An 18,012-nucleotide genomic window follows, 5' to 3' on the forward strand; every position below is an offset into this window, starting at 1 on the left:
TATCACCATTGTATCCTTGATCAAATTGAATCCTCAGGAAACAGAGCTTGTAATAACAGCACTGAAAGACACTGTGAAGAAGTAGCAACATCATGCCAAATGTGTTAATGCCATGTGTTTTTGTAATGTATTTTTTTATATATATATATATATATATATATATATATATATTTTATTATTATTATTATTATTATTTGCATCATTCATCATGGCTTAACTATTACTGCCATCTTCTCATGCCTTTTCCTGGTGCTACACATGCACACATTTAATGTGTGTTTACTGATAAAACGATATTCGTTTTTTTTAATAGAAATCAGATGTTTGCTACTTCTACTGAATGTCACTCAATGTTATTGAAATGTGCAAAATTGAATGTTCACCTTTGTACTTTGTTGCAACAAAATTTTGTAAAGTGTATCATGCTGCCTTTTGTAAGCATTTGAGATGTTTAGTATTTTTACAGTGAGGTCTATGCGTTTCATGTGAGGAGGGAAGTGGAGACTTTCAAGGTGAATATTAACTATTTCATATTATATAGTCTCCATTTTCAGTTTCAATTCCTAAAACACATTCTGCTGTGTTATTTGTGTTGTCATGTAAATATTGTGTTTTCATGATGTGTTTGTGTTGTAGGACATTATCACTGTGTGATTGAAATGATCGCCTTCACTTGCGTTTTCTGCATGGTCAGTATGATCTGCCATGTTCCTGAGGAGCTTTGGAGAACAGCAGGTATGTTTGATCCCAATTTAAATGTCATGTGTCCAAACAATAGGAAGACTTCTAACTGTACAAATATTTCTTTCTCAGATTTGTCCTGTTTATCGGATCCCAGAGTCGCCTGTTCAGAGAGCTCATCAGCTGCCTACTGAACACAGTGTTCCTGCTGTGAACAATAGGATTTAAAAAGGTCATCACAGTGCCTTTTTTTTTTTTAATGGAAATTTTATACAAAATCAGAGCTTAAGTATTGTAATATGCCAAACTCTTCACAAAAGCCTGTTACAAAAATAGCTTTTTTTTTTTTTTTTTTTTTTTACTTTGCATTAGCCTAGGTATTTATGCACTGGGTTTATTTTCTTACCTTGGAAACTCAAGTAACTTGAAAGAATTGTACATTCATGGTACAGATGTCATTAAAACACATGATTCACTGACAATGGCTGAAATTTGTTCATTTAATTTATTTTGTTGTCAGAATTAACTGAGATAAGCTAAAACTGAATTGTTTTCAAAGGTCTTTAACCACATGCTATTCATACAGACAATACTAACACCTCAACACACTCAAACTAACAACCACACACTTCCAGTAACAGCATGTGTTCATGTGTCCATCATAAACACATCAAACCACATTTATGTACAGAGATGTAAAGAGGAGTATTATACAGGATGGATGTACACATGCATTCAGTCTGATTCATTTGTTTTAAGACTTTTAGATTCAAGCTTGAAAATGCTAAATTGGGCCATTTAATTGTTAATAGACCTTTTTCAACTTTTTAAGGGGCCATTGCATCTGAATGTCTTAATTGAACGTCCTCGTATTGACCCTGCTGGCATTTTTTGATAATTATAATACTAACAACAATGCTGCAACAGCTGCGAATAACCTTAAGTTTTATATAACACTTTTGAGTAGAAAATACTTTTTCGATAAAATCTTTTTTAATCATTTTTTCTTCTTTTTTATTACATCACACTCTACTTTCCAGGCTCCCAGCTTTTTTAGTCTCACTTTAATTAGTGAAACAACTGCGTTTCCATTTAAGCAGAAAAATAACACTTTTATGATCAGAATCTGCACTCAAAAAACACAAGATTGAACCACATTGATTCTTGCAGAAGCTCAAACATGCTGTATAACACGAGAATAAACTTCACTGGTTTTCACACATCAAGTAAACATGCTTGAGCATCTGATGTGCGCTGATGAATGTTTCTATGTGAATAAAAGCCTAATTTCAATCTGTTCATCATATAAAGTGATTGAGTCTTCAGATATGAAGAAATGATGAAATGATGACAGAATGTTTTTTTTTTTGGTGAACTGGGTGAACCCTGTGATATCAGTCCTTTGGTGACTATTAAGTAATGCTATTCTTCAAGAGATGCAATTTCCCGATTTGGACACTAAAGGGCGATGATGTGCTTGTGCAATACTTGCCAAAATATCCACAATATATCAGTGTCTGTATGATATTGTAAAAATAATAATAATAATAATAAATGAACAGGAATTAAAAGGCAAAAGAAACAGAAGGGTGGGATCAATGTTTAATAATGAAAGTTAGATCAGTTTCCATATGGTAAGATGTTAGAAAATGTTAGTTAGGTTTCTGGATGCTATTTGTGCTCCACTCATGACAGACCAACAACATTTTAAACAATACAATAACTACTCGTGTGCATATGGGAGAGTGTTTCATCACCGGTTTTTAGGGACATTTTCATACACAGCATTCGTCTTTGATTTCTGCAAGGATAAAAAGCACTCAATTAGGAATGTTACTGATGCAACAGAAAATTAAACCTGTTTAAAGCTTAATCTGTTGTATTGAAAAACTACATACTCCAAAACTGATGCTAACATGGAGCAGCAAGAGGAAATGACATCAGTCTTGACTTTTTTAGCAGTTAACTCATCAAACAGAGTTCTGAAGTTGTGTCATGATGGCCCTTTTCTCTGAGAATGGCTGTCTTTCACACTAAAGCAACAGCAAAGATACTTGTTTCAGCTCGTCTACAGAGAAACCAATGGCTGCAAAAGCTGCATTTGAGCTCAGAGTAAAGATGAACCGCAGAGCAGCTGCAGCTCGACGACACACTTCAGCACGCACTCTAGCACACTTACTTTCTTTCCAATGACAATCTAATTATATAAAAATGGCATTGTATGGGTTATTAAAACAATACATATGATTTTAAACAAAAGATCACATCACCGAGCAAAAATGGGCTGTCCGTAAACTAAAGACGCATCACGATGCAACTCCATTGATTATCCTATAATGGAAGCAATTACAGCAGTTCACTCAAATGATAAGCCATAAAAACAGCAAGAATTATCATAGTTTTAAGATTTGAACATTTTTAATTAAATGATCACTGCGGTCTCTTTTAATGTGAGTATTTTCACTTCAATTGCCATGGTATCGAATGATGAGCTAACACTTTAATGTATAATCATTTATCTACGGCTGTCGTTTTTAATTCAGATCCTGGAGGGCCACAGTCCTGCACAGTTTAGCTCCAACTAACTCCTGCTTGGAAGTTTCTAGTAATCTTGAAGAGCTTGATTAGCTGGATCAGGAGTGTTAGGATTAGGTTTGGAGCTAAACAGAGCTGTGGCCGTCCAGGAACTGAGTTTAAGATATCTTCTAAAATGTTTTGATTTGTACTAATACATTTTTAGGGTATCTGAGTATCAAAGGAGTCCTGCAAGATGGAAAAACACTCCTTTTGATGCTCTCCATATACACTGAATGTAGCAATGATGACGGTTGAGTCTATAAACCACAAATGTCTGTTCACTGTCTGATTCTGCAAACTTCAATCAAACTAACTGACTGCAACAGCTTCTTGCAACTACTTACTGTTTTTCGTGTTGTTGGTTTACAGAATGCTGCATCTGTTCCGTCTTCCTCCTGTGTCTCGACTGCATTAATCATAGATGTGTTAAATTGATTATCATTATTGTCTTAAAATGATAATTATTGGTACACATTAATGGCTTGCTCTCCTGACCTGTTTTTCTACATTTCCTGCAGATGCAGCACGTCACGACTGCAGAAACAATCAACAGAGATCCAGCAGAGATCAGCACTATGTAAAATAAAGGTAGGGCTTTATCTGTAATGGACAAAATGAGGCATTAGTGTGATAAACACCATCAAATATCAGCACTATATTACTATCACCGGCAATATGCCGTACCTGAACATGTGTGACAGAGGTGAGTGATGTCCAGATGTTGAGTCTGGTTGCTGATGGGATTGTTCAGCACACAGCTGTAGGTGTTTTTATCCTGATATTCCACCTCCAGAGGTAGAGAGAGACTGATGCTGAGATCAGACACACTGATGCTGGACAATAAACTGTTTCCTTTGTACCAGGAGAGAGTCACATGACCCACATTCACAGCTGAACACACCAATGAACAATTTGATGATGATGATGATGATGAAGAACATTGTGAAGAGTTACTGCTGATAACAGGAACAGGCAGAACACTGTAGACAGTGAGACTGAAACTCTTGAACACACTGTTGATCTGTAGTTCATAAACTCCATTATGTTCAGTTGTGATGTTTGTGATGGTCAGAGATCCAGTTTGATGATCCACTTTCAGTCTGTCTCTGAATCTCCCATCAAGAACGTCATCATATACAGTGATGCTGTCCTCCAGTACACTGATTTCAGCTATTAAAGTGTTATTAGTTCCAAACCTCCACTGAATCACATCATCCATCATTTCAGTAAGATCAGTGTTTAGAGCGACTGAATCTCCCTCCATCACTGACTGAATTTCACTTGTTTCAGCAGGAGACACACCTGAAGAACATGAACAGGAACATTCAGATCACTGTTGATTTTCAAACCAGGGTCCGGGTGGACTGGCTGGACGTACACCCTGTGGTAAGACTAGGCTGGATGTAAAATGTGTTTTAAGTCCTGCGTAGACTTTAACTCTTAGTAATAAAGGTTACAAAAGGAGATTTATTTTGCCGTGATGCCATAGAAAAAACATCTTTGGCTCCCTGAAGTACCTTTCACTGATCAGTTCTTAAAATAACCATACTTTTCTTAGTGTTAAGGACATTTAAAAAATCTAAAGAACCTTCTGTTCAATGCACGTTCATGGATCCATCAACCTTTATTTTTAAGAGTCACACATCTGAGACTAAATCTTGCTCTTATAAGGTAGGTGTAAAGTGAAACCGCACGACTTGCTCGGACAAAATTACTTTCATGTCTGTGAGTTAATTGTAAATGAATTGGCATTGTGGACATGAACTGTAATATTTATGGTTAATTTGCGCAGGATAACTGATATATAGCAATTGTTAAGATGGCTGTACTGACATTTCTGTTTGTAATCCTGTAGGAAATATTAAATATGAACTTATCTGGAATTATTAGCAGCAATGTTTTTACTGTGCATCATCTTACTCAGAGGGACGGTATGCATGGAAATAATTTCAGTCCATTCACAAGTGACATTTAGCCTGTGAATTATTTAAATTAACTGTACATACATATATATATATATATATATATATATATATATATATATATATATATATATATATATATATATAATCTAACACATATTTACACATCCCTTAGGCTACAATGTGAAATAAGTGGTATGCTCATACCTCAAAAGTGCTTTCAATAAACTGGGACAATTCCTGACTTTAAATAACCAATTATATGCTTATGATGTTAGTACGGAAGAGGATTAGGGCCAAGCAATAATAAAAAAAAAGTCTAAATACAATGTTGAGAATAAAATCATTAAATTTCGAGAATAAAGTTGTATTTCAAGAAAACACTCGTTAAATTCTGTGAAAAAAGCCTAAATAAATTTTTCAGAATAAACTCATTACATTTTGAGAAAAGTTGAAATAAAATGTTGAGAATAAACTCATTAAATTTTGAGAATGAAGTCGTTGCTTTTCAAGAAAAAAAAAAGTTGAATTTGCGAGAACAAAAGTCTAAATAAAATGCCGAGAATAAACACGCATTCGATCAGTGTCATGTTCATTGCATACTGATAGAGGACATGACACAGTTAGATCACTTAGTCAAGCTATAGGCTGTTTAGGCTTTCTTTCAATAACAAAGAAATATTAGCTTTAGCTAATTATAACCGAATAATAAGTAGCATACCTTTAACTTCAAAGAGAAAACTTTGAAGAGAATTTGCAAGCATGTGGGTCTTTTTAGAAAAAACAAAACAAACAAACAAAAAAAAAACTGTAATTTGTGCAAGAAAACAGGACATTCTAAAACGCCTAACGTAAAAAAATGCTTAACATTGTTTAATGTAATAAGACAGTGGTATTAAAAGACCAAACTCACTAAAGACTATACAAATAAAGCATACTACGTACAGAAAAACAGATGAACCCAGAATATGAACGCTCCATAACGCGCGTTAGCCTATAAAGAAAATGCTTAACGTGGCTTATAAGACATTATATTAAAATATATATACATATACACAAATATATATGTATTAACATTTTTCAATATTTGTCTTGTATTTAATAAAGTCTGTGCTTATGTAGAGATGTCCTTTCTGTTTCTGTCTGCACATTTACAGTAAAACACATCAATGTCACTTTCTTCATTTTTAAATCAACTTTTTGCCTGTATGGTGATCAGATTCACTGTTTTACACTGCCACTTTAAACGTGAGAACACGGCACATCCACTGCAAAAAATGCTTTTGTTTTTGTCTTGTTTCTAGTCCAAATATCTAAACATTCTTAAATCAAGAAGCATTTTCTAGACAAGTAAAAATCATTGTCTTGTTTTCAGAAAAAATAAGTTAATTGATTAATTGAGGTTTTTCTTAAAACTATCAAAATAATCTGCCAATGGGGTAAGCAAAATAATCTTGTTTTCGGTTAATAAGATTATTTTGCTTACCCCATTGGCAGATTATTTTGCTTGTCTTTTGAAGGAAAATCTCACTTAATTTTGACTTAAACATGACAATATTTTTTTTTCTTGTCTAGAAAATGCTTCTTGATTTAAGAATCAAGGCCTACTTTTCTTGAGCTTGAATGGACAAATACACATAAAAGTATGGCAATCGAGAATTGTAATATTATTCTCTTTAAAGTTTGTATGCTAGGCCTACTTATTATTCAGTTATAATTAAGCTAACAGTATTTCTTTGTTTTTGAAAGAAAGCCTAAAATATAGCTTGACTAAGTGATCCAACTCTGTCATGCGAATGCGTGTTTATTCTTGACATTTTATTTCGACTTTTTTTCTTGAAATGTAATACTTTTTTTCTCAAAACTTCATTCTCAAAATGAGTTTATTCTTGACATTTTATTTCAACTTTTTTCTCTAAATGTAATGAGTATTTTCTCGAAACACAGTGTAGTTGTGCCTGTTCATAGCTTTAGTTGGTGCAATAGGTGTAAATATTTACTGGAACGCTGGTCAAGCTTAAAACCACTTTATTACATCCAGTTCTCTAAATCAGCCCCTGTAGTTTTTAATTATATGTCAGTTGCTTTTTGACTAATTAATATATTTTACTTTTGTTGTTCATGATTACTACCAATGCATTGGTTATTTGTATTGGTATGTTCAGTGACAATCTTTGAAAACATTAAGAAATATTTTTTTTTTTTTTTAAGCATTTTGAAAAGTGCTTTCTGAGCCCCTGCTGAGTTTCAGTATATAAATTTCCATTATTTTCCCTGACATTTTACTACATTTTCAGGACTTTTTCCAGGACTTTAAAATTTTCTGGTAAACAGCAAGTGAAAACTAACAGTAGTTTGTTACGCTGAGATATTAAGCCATAATAATGCTTTTATAACTTACCAGTCAGACGGCACCAGCTCAAACAGAAGAAAAACGAAAAAGAAAGCATTTGAAGCATTTTCTTCACCCATTCAGTGTCTGACCTAAAAAGACTATCTGCTGATAACTATTAGGTGTGAATCCTCCCACCGCAGAGTTTGACCCTCCTATAGTTCACACAATCTTGAATACGTTACATAGTGTTTAGTTACATCACAACAATCTTCTGGCTCTTATTAAGACTTTAACTGTTTCAAAAAGTTTCAGACCATTGTTCTTCTCTATGAGTACTACTTCTATTGAGACTCTGAAGTGTTCATACGATGGACACTTTACTAACCCATGACGCCACGGGAGAGGATTTGTGAATGGAAGTGAAGCGATGCAACTGACGCTGGTGGGTCATGTGACAGTAACAACATGGTGAATGTAGTACGTCATTCATACTATAAAGAACATTTAGAGGTAGCTAAGTAATTACTTATTAAAAAAGTACCTCTGCTTCAGAGAGTATGGGATTTCAGACAGTCTTTTTGTATAGGCTAATCTTTTTTTCTAGCACCTGCTGGTAAATGTTGTAACTACACACACTAAAAAATAAAGTTGTCTTAATGTGGCGTGACAGATCGCTGTAGCGCCTCAGTTAAAGAGAAGCGGCAGCACAGAGCGATTGTGAACATCCTCTCCTCTGCTTTAATACCAGTTACAGCGTGAAACAAACATCTGAAGGTATATTAAAAGATACAGTACAACTTACCTAAGTCCATATCATGTCTCGTGTAATCGCTCAATCAGTGTTTCAACCTCGGAAAGACGTCAATAAAACAGCTTGTAAACAATGTCACGTAACGTCACATTTACCTCAGAAAAACATATTCAGTGACCATAAACTCATTAATCAGCTTGAAAAAAAATTAACTCTAGAGAGCAGCATTCTGATAAATATATGCACCGTTACATATTCATTATAATTTTTAATGTTCTTCAATACTTAATGCATGTTTGAATAAATCAGTAATGACAGCCGTGATTTAAATGTTTATATTTAAAAAAAAAAAAAAAATTGGAGTAGAAATATGATTATGTAATTCTAAACTTTATTTATTATAAATCATCGAGTGTAATTTAAAGATGCAATATGTAAGATTTCTGTCCGCTAGAGGTCGCTAGAGGCCTAACCAAAACAAAGGCGTAGCTTTATGACGCCAAGTTTGAGCGCGGAATCTTGGGACATGTGGTCGTAGCCTCACAGCCGGTGGAAACAATCGGGATAGGACTCAGGAAGAAATCATGTTCATGGATCTGATTATTAACGTTACTGTAGCATGAAGCAGAGCAGGACCGAGTGTTGTGGGAGCTGAACGAGGCCGCTGGAGCGATTGCGCAACACACGCCTCACAAGCAGTGGGACTTTTATTATGACACAGTCGCCTGCACCACTTCTGCTTTTCCGGTCATGAGTATGAGGTAACGCAGCTCTGTTTATCATATTAAATGCTGGATGTCTTGTGTTGATAAATGGCATGCAATTAATTTTAAAACATATTGTATGATGGGGAAAATTCTGTATTACAGTTACTAAAAATAAAGCTGCATCTGATTATGCTATGTTAGCTACTTCACAAAATAGTGTTTTTCTCTGAGGCATGGTAAAGCATGGTACTCACAAACAAATTTAGATTTAAACAATAAGACTAAACGTCTTGAGCTATATAACAACAATTAGTTTTCTGTCTATAAATATATTAAAACAGTTGTTCCCTTGTCTATTAAAACATGTAATATATTAAAGCGTCTTTGGTGTTTCCATGGTTTCTACAGAATAAAACCGGAAACCGAGGGTAACGCGGGTATGACGCAACTGACAGGCGACTCCTCACACGTCCCAGAGCCTTGGTTAAAATTGTGATTTTCTCATGATTTACAAATAGTTGGAAACATTTGGGATATTGTAAGTACTCAAGTGAACAAAATATATAACACTGGCCTAGTGGTTTTTGGATATTTTACTGCAAAAATCTTACATATTGCACCTTTAAGTGTTTGTATATAAGTTAATTTTAACCTTCAGTATTATAGTAACATACCAACTGACTCACATGTGTAGTTTACAGCATTAGTTGAGAGATTTTTTCTCTAGAAAATTTGCCATGTACTGTAACTGATATACTACATCCAAAATAATCGATATTGAATCGAATTACAAGCATGTGAATAGAAATCGAATTGTGAAAATTGTGTCAATACCCAGCCCTATTAGTTAGTAGTTGGAACTTCTCAACAACTCTTCTAATAATGAATGAATGAATGAATGAATGACGATTCAGTGGCGTTTTTTTTAAGCTTGTCATCTGACAACAATCCCACCTGCCGGTAGAAACAGGTACTGACTATTTAAATACCCGACACAAAAGCGTGCAAAATGAACGGTAATCTGACACAGCCAGCAGCGCAGACTGCTTTTCATCACGGACAGACAGATTTTAGGTACTTGGATAACAAAATAAATGCTATACAACCTACCTATTGTGTTTGTGAAGTGAAACATATTCCAAATGATCAGGGGCTTTTGACAGTAGCCTACAGAAGGGGCTTTCAGCATGCTATTTAATAAAATAGAACATACATTTTGTTCTGATCCAGATGAACGAGCTTCAAGCAGGTTTTACACACGCTGCAGTACAGCTGTAGCTGATTGGTAGATTAGTGACACCCTGTGGTGAAATAATCGCATATATCAGCCATACTTTCTCAGATCTCCTTGAGCTGTTTAAAAACTTCGTGTTTCAGTGAGTAGCAGTCACGTATATTAGCCTATAGTTATTTGGTTACTCCGATGTGGGGATCAGACACGGCAGAAGGCATGAAATGTTGTTGATATGTCTCTAGGAAACTCGTGAGTATTCATATATGCGAGTATAACAGAAAAAAGAAACCGAAAATCTTTGAACAACAGTACCTATAGAGAGGCGTAGCCTGTCAGTCAGATGTGGAGAACCCAACAAACACAGAACGTTGACACAACCTTCTAACAACGTTTTAACAACGTGGCCAAAAGGTTTCTATAACTACGTTGCGTTGTGAAGATTGTTAAAGCGTTGTCACAATGTTGTGGGCACGCAGACTGCAACCTTGCCATAGTAGAAATGCAATGTGCCATAGCTGGACGTTGCCACAACGTAAATGTGTGAATGAAACGGAGACATGATGGAGCAATATCATTTAATAAACTTACACCTGTACAGAGATACGAAGAACACTTTCAAAATAGTTCTGTTGTTACTACTCTTGAATGGTGAGTTTCATCTATTTGTTTTAACAATTTCGGTTTCACCTTAGGTTTTACTATTTTTACTCAAACATAGTAAAAATTAGGCTACATATGATTGTTAAATTCTAATTTATTATATTTTAAATTGATATTAAATTGGTTGCACTTCAGTGTGTTTTTTTGACCCACTTAACAACATTTTATAGGCTATGTAATTTTATAGTTATTATAGTGCAGAAACAATGTTAAAAAATGGTAAACACTTTATCCAAAGCCTACATCGTTCATTTCTATAGGCTATACGCTAAACGGCTGTAAAAATAATTTTAGAGGTCCGCGGATTCAACCTCCACACAAAAAATGGATGGATGTTCGTGATTTTTTTTTTTTTTTTTTTTTTTTTTTTTATGTTATGACGATAATTATATACATAAATAATAAATAGACTTATGATTACTGCTTTATTTATTCAGAAACATATAGCTTAGTTGTCACTGCTTTTTCAACATCTCTAAAAAAAAAATTAAACTTTATATAAATTGCTGTTCTTGGTTGAAATAGTTTGTTTACTTTTCAGGTAGTTTTGGAAGTCAGATTTTGTGAAATAGGTCACAAATTGCATCCGTAACAGTCTTAAAAAAGGACTAAAGGGTCTTAAATTTAACTTGTTGAAACTTGCAGAAACCCATATGTGAACTAAAGAACTGGTATTCTTATTTCTTTTTATCTCGATCAAGTGCATTCCATTTCCCTGAAATTGCTTAGAATGTTTCCACTTACTACCAGTTTCATTTTAGCTCACTCAGCATTGTGACGGGGAAATCTCAGGTACACACCTGCATGTGACGGCCCGTAAACCTGCTGCACACCTGCCACTCTCCTTATGAGAAAATGCAGATCTCCAGCCAGATCTCAATGAACTTGCACTAAAATTATTTTCTTTCAGATGAACACAGTTGGAATGATATTAAAAAATTTCCTGCCACTTCCAAGCTGGCTCTTCTACACAGTCCCCAGAGTTAAATCAACTCTGCTCAGAGTACATATGGTCCCTCTCTATATAGTGTTAAAGTAACACTGAAGCAGAGTTAAAGTTAATGAGATAATTAAGCAGTTAATTAAGTGTTAACTGTTAACAAGCAGAATCACTGAAGGAAAGTAAAACACAAGGACTACAACTGACTTCAGCCACAGCCTTAGATTAAATCATTTGAATATAAAAGACAACAAAATCTGTCAAGATGACCTCACTGCTTTACAACATCATAAAGAGAAAAACTCTTTATGATGTTGCAGAGAAAAACCTAACCTAGAAATCCAAGGGTCAGGAGCCCAACTTAAGCAAACACTGATCTCCATGATGGTGTCATTATTTTTCTTTTATTGTTCTTGACCAATAAAACAACATCTAAACCACTGTTAACTCTCAATAAGGACTTCTGTACATGTGTGAAAATAAAGTCAGTCTGGTTAGTAATAAGTGAATCTGGTAATGCTGTTTGTTGAGTTGTTTAATCAGATCTTGATTTCATCTAAGGCTGTGGCTGAAATTAGTTATAATTCTTGTGTTTATTTGTTTTTGTTTTTTGTTTTTCAGTGATTCTGCTTGTTAACAGCAGGTGTTCATCAATAAAGATCAATCATCACTTAATTAATGGCTTAATTATCTCATTAACTTTAACTCTGCTTCAGTGTTATTTTAACACTATTTAGAGAGGGACCATATGTACTCTGAGCAGAGTGTATTTAACTTTGGGGATTTAAGCCAGTTATTATTTTATAAAGTTTTTAATATGGATATTATTCTTACAAACACCCATGGCTTCGCTTCAGAAGGTCTTTATTAACCCCCTGGAGCCGTGTGGATTACTTTTATGATGGATGGATGCACTTTTTTTGGGCTTCAAAATCTTGAGCCCCATTCACTCCCATTGTAAAGCTTAGAAGAGCCAGGATGTTTTTTAATATAACTCCAATTGTGTTTGGCTGAAAGAAGAAAGTCATATACACCTAGGATGGTTTGAGTAGGAGTAAATCATGGGATAATTTTCATTTTGGGATGAGCTAATTTTCAAACTTGACAATTTTAAAACTGTTCATATTTGTTCCCCAGATGTATTTGGTGCTGAGCCACGTAAAGTCAAAGTAGTTTCAGTGGAAGAGGGAGAAGATGTTGCTCTGCTTAGTGGTGAGACTGAAATAAAGAGGAGTGATAACATACTGTGGATGTTTGGAGACCATCGCACACTCTTAGCTGAAATCCATTTAAAGAACAAAGTCTTCGAAACGTATGACGATGGGAGATTTGGCAGCAATCTGGAGCTGGACAGATATACTGGATCTCTCATCATCAGAAACACCAAATCCACACACTCTGGAGTTTATCATATGAAGATTATCAAAAAAAGCGCAACCGTATACAAGAGATTCCAGGTCAAAGTCAGAGGTGGTGGTGAGTAAATGTTTTAAACACTTATGTTGATATAAAACAATGTTAAACACTTTTCTAGTACCAAAAATTGTACCAGTTTTTACAGTTTAACGGTTTCAGTTTTGAAATGTGTTTAGGGTCTTTTTTTTTTTTTTTCATATCAAATACTATAGATTACTTTTATAGAAGCCATATGGCATCTTTTCAATGAAATGTGGAACTACTACCAAAATTTGAGTTTTTCTGATAAAGTTCCTGGGCTGCACACCTTTTCCACTGAGGACACGGGACAAACAAAACACATTAGCTGAAATAATCAGTTATGACATTAAAGTCCCCATGAAATCAATTTTTTTTTTTTTTTTTACTTTTAGTATGAATATCCTATCCTTAATATTACCTATAATCTGGTGTGCTTCAAAACAATTACAGAAGATATGGGCATTCAAAACTTGCAGTCTCTCACTTCCAGCCAATACTGATCAACGATTTTGATGACATCTTACTTGAGGTGTCACAATATACCGGTATGGTAATCGTGATATTTACAAATGAAACATTATTGTGTTAAGTAGGAGTGTCGCAACATATCGTGATAACCATAAACCATAAAATGAAAAGAATGAACCAATTGTTTTGTAAAATGAAGCACTATTTCGAAGCGACTGAAACACTAGCTGGTGCCGCCTGCTGGTCAAAACTGGGTAAATGCAGCAAACTCCCACTGAAACATGCATAAAACAGCTTTTACAAACCCATTGCAGATGTTTTATTTAAAGTAAAATATATTAAATGCACTTAACAAATCATCAAATACCATTAACATGGATTGATATGTTTTCTTTTATTAATTATCAGGGCTTGTTTTGCATATTTTATGGACGGTTTGTCTGAAAAGGCCAATAAGAGACTATTAAAGGATTAGTTCACTTTCAAATGAAAATTTCCCCAAGCTTTACTCCCCCTCAAGCCATCCTAGGTGTATATGACTTTCTTCTTTCTGATGAACACAATCTGAGATATATTAATACATATCCTAAAGCATTCAAGCTTTATAATGGCAGTGAACGGGATCAGAGTATGAAGCTCTAGAAAGTGCATCCGTCCATCATAAACGTACTCCACACGGCTCTGGGGGGTTAATAAAGTCCTTCTGAAGCGAAGTGATGCATTTGAGTAAAAATAAAATAAATCCATATTTAACATGTTATTAAGTAAAATATCTAGCTTCCGCCAGACCGCCTTCTGTATTCAACTTACGAAGAAAGTGTAACTGGTGTTGCGTCAGTTCAGCTTTTTCCGTAAGTTGAATAGGGAAGGCGTAGGACGTAGCGTAAGCGTTTTGAACTGCGATAGGTGTAACACTTTCTTCGTAATTTGAAAAAAGAAGGTGGTCTGGCAGAAGCTAGATATTTTACTTTATAACTTGTTAAATATTCTTACACAAACACATCGCTTCGCTTCAGAAGGCCTTTATTAACCCCCTGGAGCTGTGTGGAGTATGTTTATGATGGACGGATGCACTTTCTTGTGCTTCATACTCGTTGGTCCCGTTCACTGCCATTATAAAGCTCGGATGCGTCAGGATATTTATTAATATAACTCCGATTGTGTTCATCAGAAAGAAGAAAGTCATATAGGATGGCTTGAGGGTGAGTAAAGCTTGGGGTAATTTTCATTTTAAAGTGAACTAATCCTTTAACTACTACTTATCCTTTTAATATACATTAAGTTGTAAAACTGATCCAAGATCAGGTAAAATCCATAAACACTGGTTTAATGTTGGCGATCAGTAATTCATAGTTTCACTGAGATCGACCACTAACAGCAAACCACTGAAATTTGGAAACATTTCAAAAAAGCTGTGATGTACTGTGACGTACAGCTATCAGCTGTGCAGATCTTTTTTTCTAAATCATAGCATATCATCCATCATCTGTACTGTACAACCCACATACCTCTCCCTCTACTAAAATGGTTTCTGTTTTTGTTCTGTTCTTTTTGGTTTCATTTTAGTTCAGCTTGTAATAAATTCATTTACTGGAAAAGAACGTGATCTCTGAACTAGTTCCAGGAACTGAAGGGTTTGTTTAGTAGAAAAACACTGTTACTCTGATCTCTTCAGGGCCCATCTATGGTTATCTGTGGTTATTATTTCAAATGCCTCAGTTAAAGTTCCCCTATTATGGTATTTGAGTTCCTAGTTTCCAAGGTTCCTAGTTTTGTATTGGATGTCTCCTTTACATGCATCCAAGGTCAAAAAACACTTTCATTTAGTCATAATATACATTGCATATCACCACATTGTTCAATAATTCTCAAACGGCTCGTCAGATGAATCATTCTCTCTAAATCCCTCCTTTCCGAGAGCCTGCTCTGCTCTGATTGGCCAGACGGCCCAGTCTGTTGTGATTGGTCGACCTCGTACAGCACAAGTCGGAAACAAACGTCCGTTACCATAACTGATTCAGCTCCGTATGCTTCCTAAAGCTCAGCGATTGTACACATGGTAAATGGTGCTCAATTCTGGACCAAGCCATCAGTCACTTTTCCTTGTTGTGCTTTTTCTTGTTGTGTGATGTGAGACTACACGTTGCTTCCTGACCAATCATCAATTGACATCTTTAACGACGTGTGTGATGTCATCAAGAAGGCTGACAGGTGGTTTGAATGTAAGCAGTGCTGTCAATTTAGCAGATTTGTTGCTAGATTTAGCAAATTCCCTAACTTCTTTGAGACTTCTTTCAATCGTCTAGCAACAAATCTGTTGCCGCAGACACAGCATCAGTTGTTGTCCTCTATGACAGACTATGCAAGATAAAATGATCAATTCTTGCATATCGACACCAATTATTGTTTACGAATCCCCACAACACCCTTTATACGTCAAATGGATTGTGCCAAAATCGGGCCAAAATGGTGTGGTCTGAACCCAACATAAGTCACACTGTTACAAGTATTTGAATATTACATATGACAAGTTATGGTTTTAGTTCCTTAACTTTTATAAAATTAAGTTAACATTTTGGACTACTCTTATTGCATTTCAGAAAAGCCAAAACCTCCCATCAAAAAACCATGGGAAACCCTTCCAATACATGATATCGTAAAAATGGGTAAGTAAATATTATGTACCAGTGTATCAATGCACAAACATGTTACTTCATTTAAAGGCTACAAGAAAATTTATATATCAGCAATGCTTCTGTACACTTTAAAGTATTCATTTGTGTAATCTAAATAATGTTTCTGTTTTTCTTTTCAGTTATGTCCTTCATGTTTGCAGGACTGATTGGAGTCGTACTCATTACATGCTGTTTCTGGTGTATGTGAAAAAAATGAGTTTTCTATTTATCTTGTGACTAGTTTGTTGTTGAAAGAAAGTGCAACCTTGTTAATCATTTGTTCACTGATAATTTGGTTTGGTATTTTAACTAATCAAGTAAAATTTTTATATTTTCTTGTGTTTTAAGTGTCCAAGTATGTTTTAGAGCCATAAATAAATAATAAATAAATAAATAATTAAATAAGTGAAGATGGTAAAGCTGTTTTTTGAGTTGTTTAATCATCCTCTGTTCAGATCTTGAAAGATTTAATTGTTTGCAGTTGATATTTCACTGGCTGACATCAGATCAATTATTATTTGCAGTAGAAATGAATTTAAATGGGAATGAAGTTCTCAACCGAAACATGGCTGAAACATTTGAAATAAAAGAATTATTTACAATTAACATAAGAAAAGTTGAAATAAAAATAATTATTTATTTGGTTTAACTAAGAAAATAAGTCAGATTAGGTTAAATGAACATTATTTCCACAAAGTGATCTTTAATGAGTGAATGATAAATACTGTAGATTATCAAAGAATGCTTTAATTAGGCCTATTTAGTATAACATGATTTTTTTTTTTCTGTATGTATCTGCCTGCCCGCATAAATATAGTTTTCTCCACTTTATTACATTTATTAGGCCTATGTTGAGCATCACTTGGAGGAATACTAACTTAATGTATATTTTAGGCCAGATTTACTAAACAGGGCAAATTAACGTTAGAGCGCAATTCCAAAAAACGCCGATGGGAGTGGAAATTTCTGCGTGTGATTTACTGACGAGGCGCACACACAGAGAACACAGACACAACATCTCATTTCCATAATGACCAACACAATCTACCACGTGCAGTGCAAATTACCGTCTGTTTTAAGATGCTTTTTGGGTGTTAAGTAATGGGGTAAATACCAGTAAATTGACAAGCACAAATCTTAGTAAATCGTGTTGCGTGATTCATTCAAATACTGTCCTCCCATAAATTTAGCGTCTGAAAGGGAGACCTACAAATGCAATACGTTCAGCCGCAAAGATAACTGTGTCCATGCCTTTTCATCGCTAATCTCTAACTGCGTGTCTTTAGAAAATCCTGACAGCAGATTTTTAACGCCAAAAGAGGGTTTGCGCAGTAAATCTGGCCCTAGTATGAAGCAGAGTAGGGCGAGTGCTGTGGGAGCTGAACGAGGCCGCTGGAGCGATTGCTAATGAGAGACGAGCGCGACACACAGCTTTTATTATGCCGCAGACGCGGCATGAATATCTCCAAACAGTTCTTCAACTTTCTAATAAAACACATTATATATTAAAGCATCTTTGGTGTTTCTATGGTTTCTACAAAATAAAACCGAAAAACTGAGGGTAACGCGGGTATGATGTCTCTGATAGGTGACGTACGGACACAATCGTGTCCTGGTCAAAATTG

The 18,012-nt window shown here is 35.0% G+C and overlaps 1 protein-coding gene and 1 long non-coding RNA gene across 2 annotated transcripts; one reads left to right on the forward strand and one right to left on the reverse strand.

Moving 5' to 3' along the window:
• Window positions 1-1,018: 1,018 nt before the first annotated feature.
• LOC127520859 (SLAM family member 9-like) lies at window positions 1,019-4,533 on the reverse strand. Its single transcript, XM_051909521.1, has 4 exons — window positions 3,943-4,533; window positions 3,754-3,858; window positions 3,603-3,664; window positions 1,019-2,482 (listed from the first exon to the last, which is right to left on the reverse strand). Exons 1-4 carry the CDS (start codon window positions 4,520-4,522, stop codon window positions 2,435-2,437), a joined length of 795 nt encoding a protein of 264 aa, XP_051765481.1. The 5' UTR covers window positions 4,523-4,533; the 3' UTR covers window positions 1,019-2,434.
• A 5,758-nt stretch (window positions 4,534-10,291) lies between these two features.
• Window positions 10,292-16,793, forward strand: LOC127520862 (uncharacterized). The gene is made up of 4 exons (XR_007932218.1): window positions 10,292-10,456; window positions 12,945-13,283; window positions 16,313-16,378; window positions 16,528-16,793. It is a non-coding gene; the product is annotated as an uncharacterized LOC127520862 (long non-coding RNA).
• The last annotated feature ends 1,219 nt before the right edge of the window (window positions 16,794-18,012 follow it).

The sequence above is a fragment of the Ctenopharyngodon idella genome, chromosome 10, assembly GCF_019924925.1.
Source record: "Ctenopharyngodon idella isolate HZGC_01 chromosome 10, HZGC01, whole genome shotgun sequence".
Classification (NCBI taxonomy): domain Eukaryota; kingdom Metazoa; phylum Chordata; class Actinopteri; order Cypriniformes; family Xenocyprididae; genus Ctenopharyngodon; species Ctenopharyngodon idella.

What these genes read in the sequence shown, in the direction of transcription:
- LOC127520859 (XM_051909521.1), bottom strand. Translation starts at nt 4,522, where the DNA reads ATGGAGGGAGATTCAGTCGCTCTAAACACTGATCTTACTGAAATGATG. An exon ending in CAGGAAATGTAGAAAAACAG is followed by an intron (nt 3,665 to 3,753) that starts GTCAGGAGAGCA and finishes TGATTAATGCAG; the next exon opens with TCGAGACACAGGAGGAAGAC. An exon ending in AACCAACAACACGAAAAACA is followed by an intron (nt 2,483 to 3,602) that starts GTAAGTAGTTGC and finishes TTATCCTTGCAG; the next exon opens with AAATCAAAGACGAATGCTGT.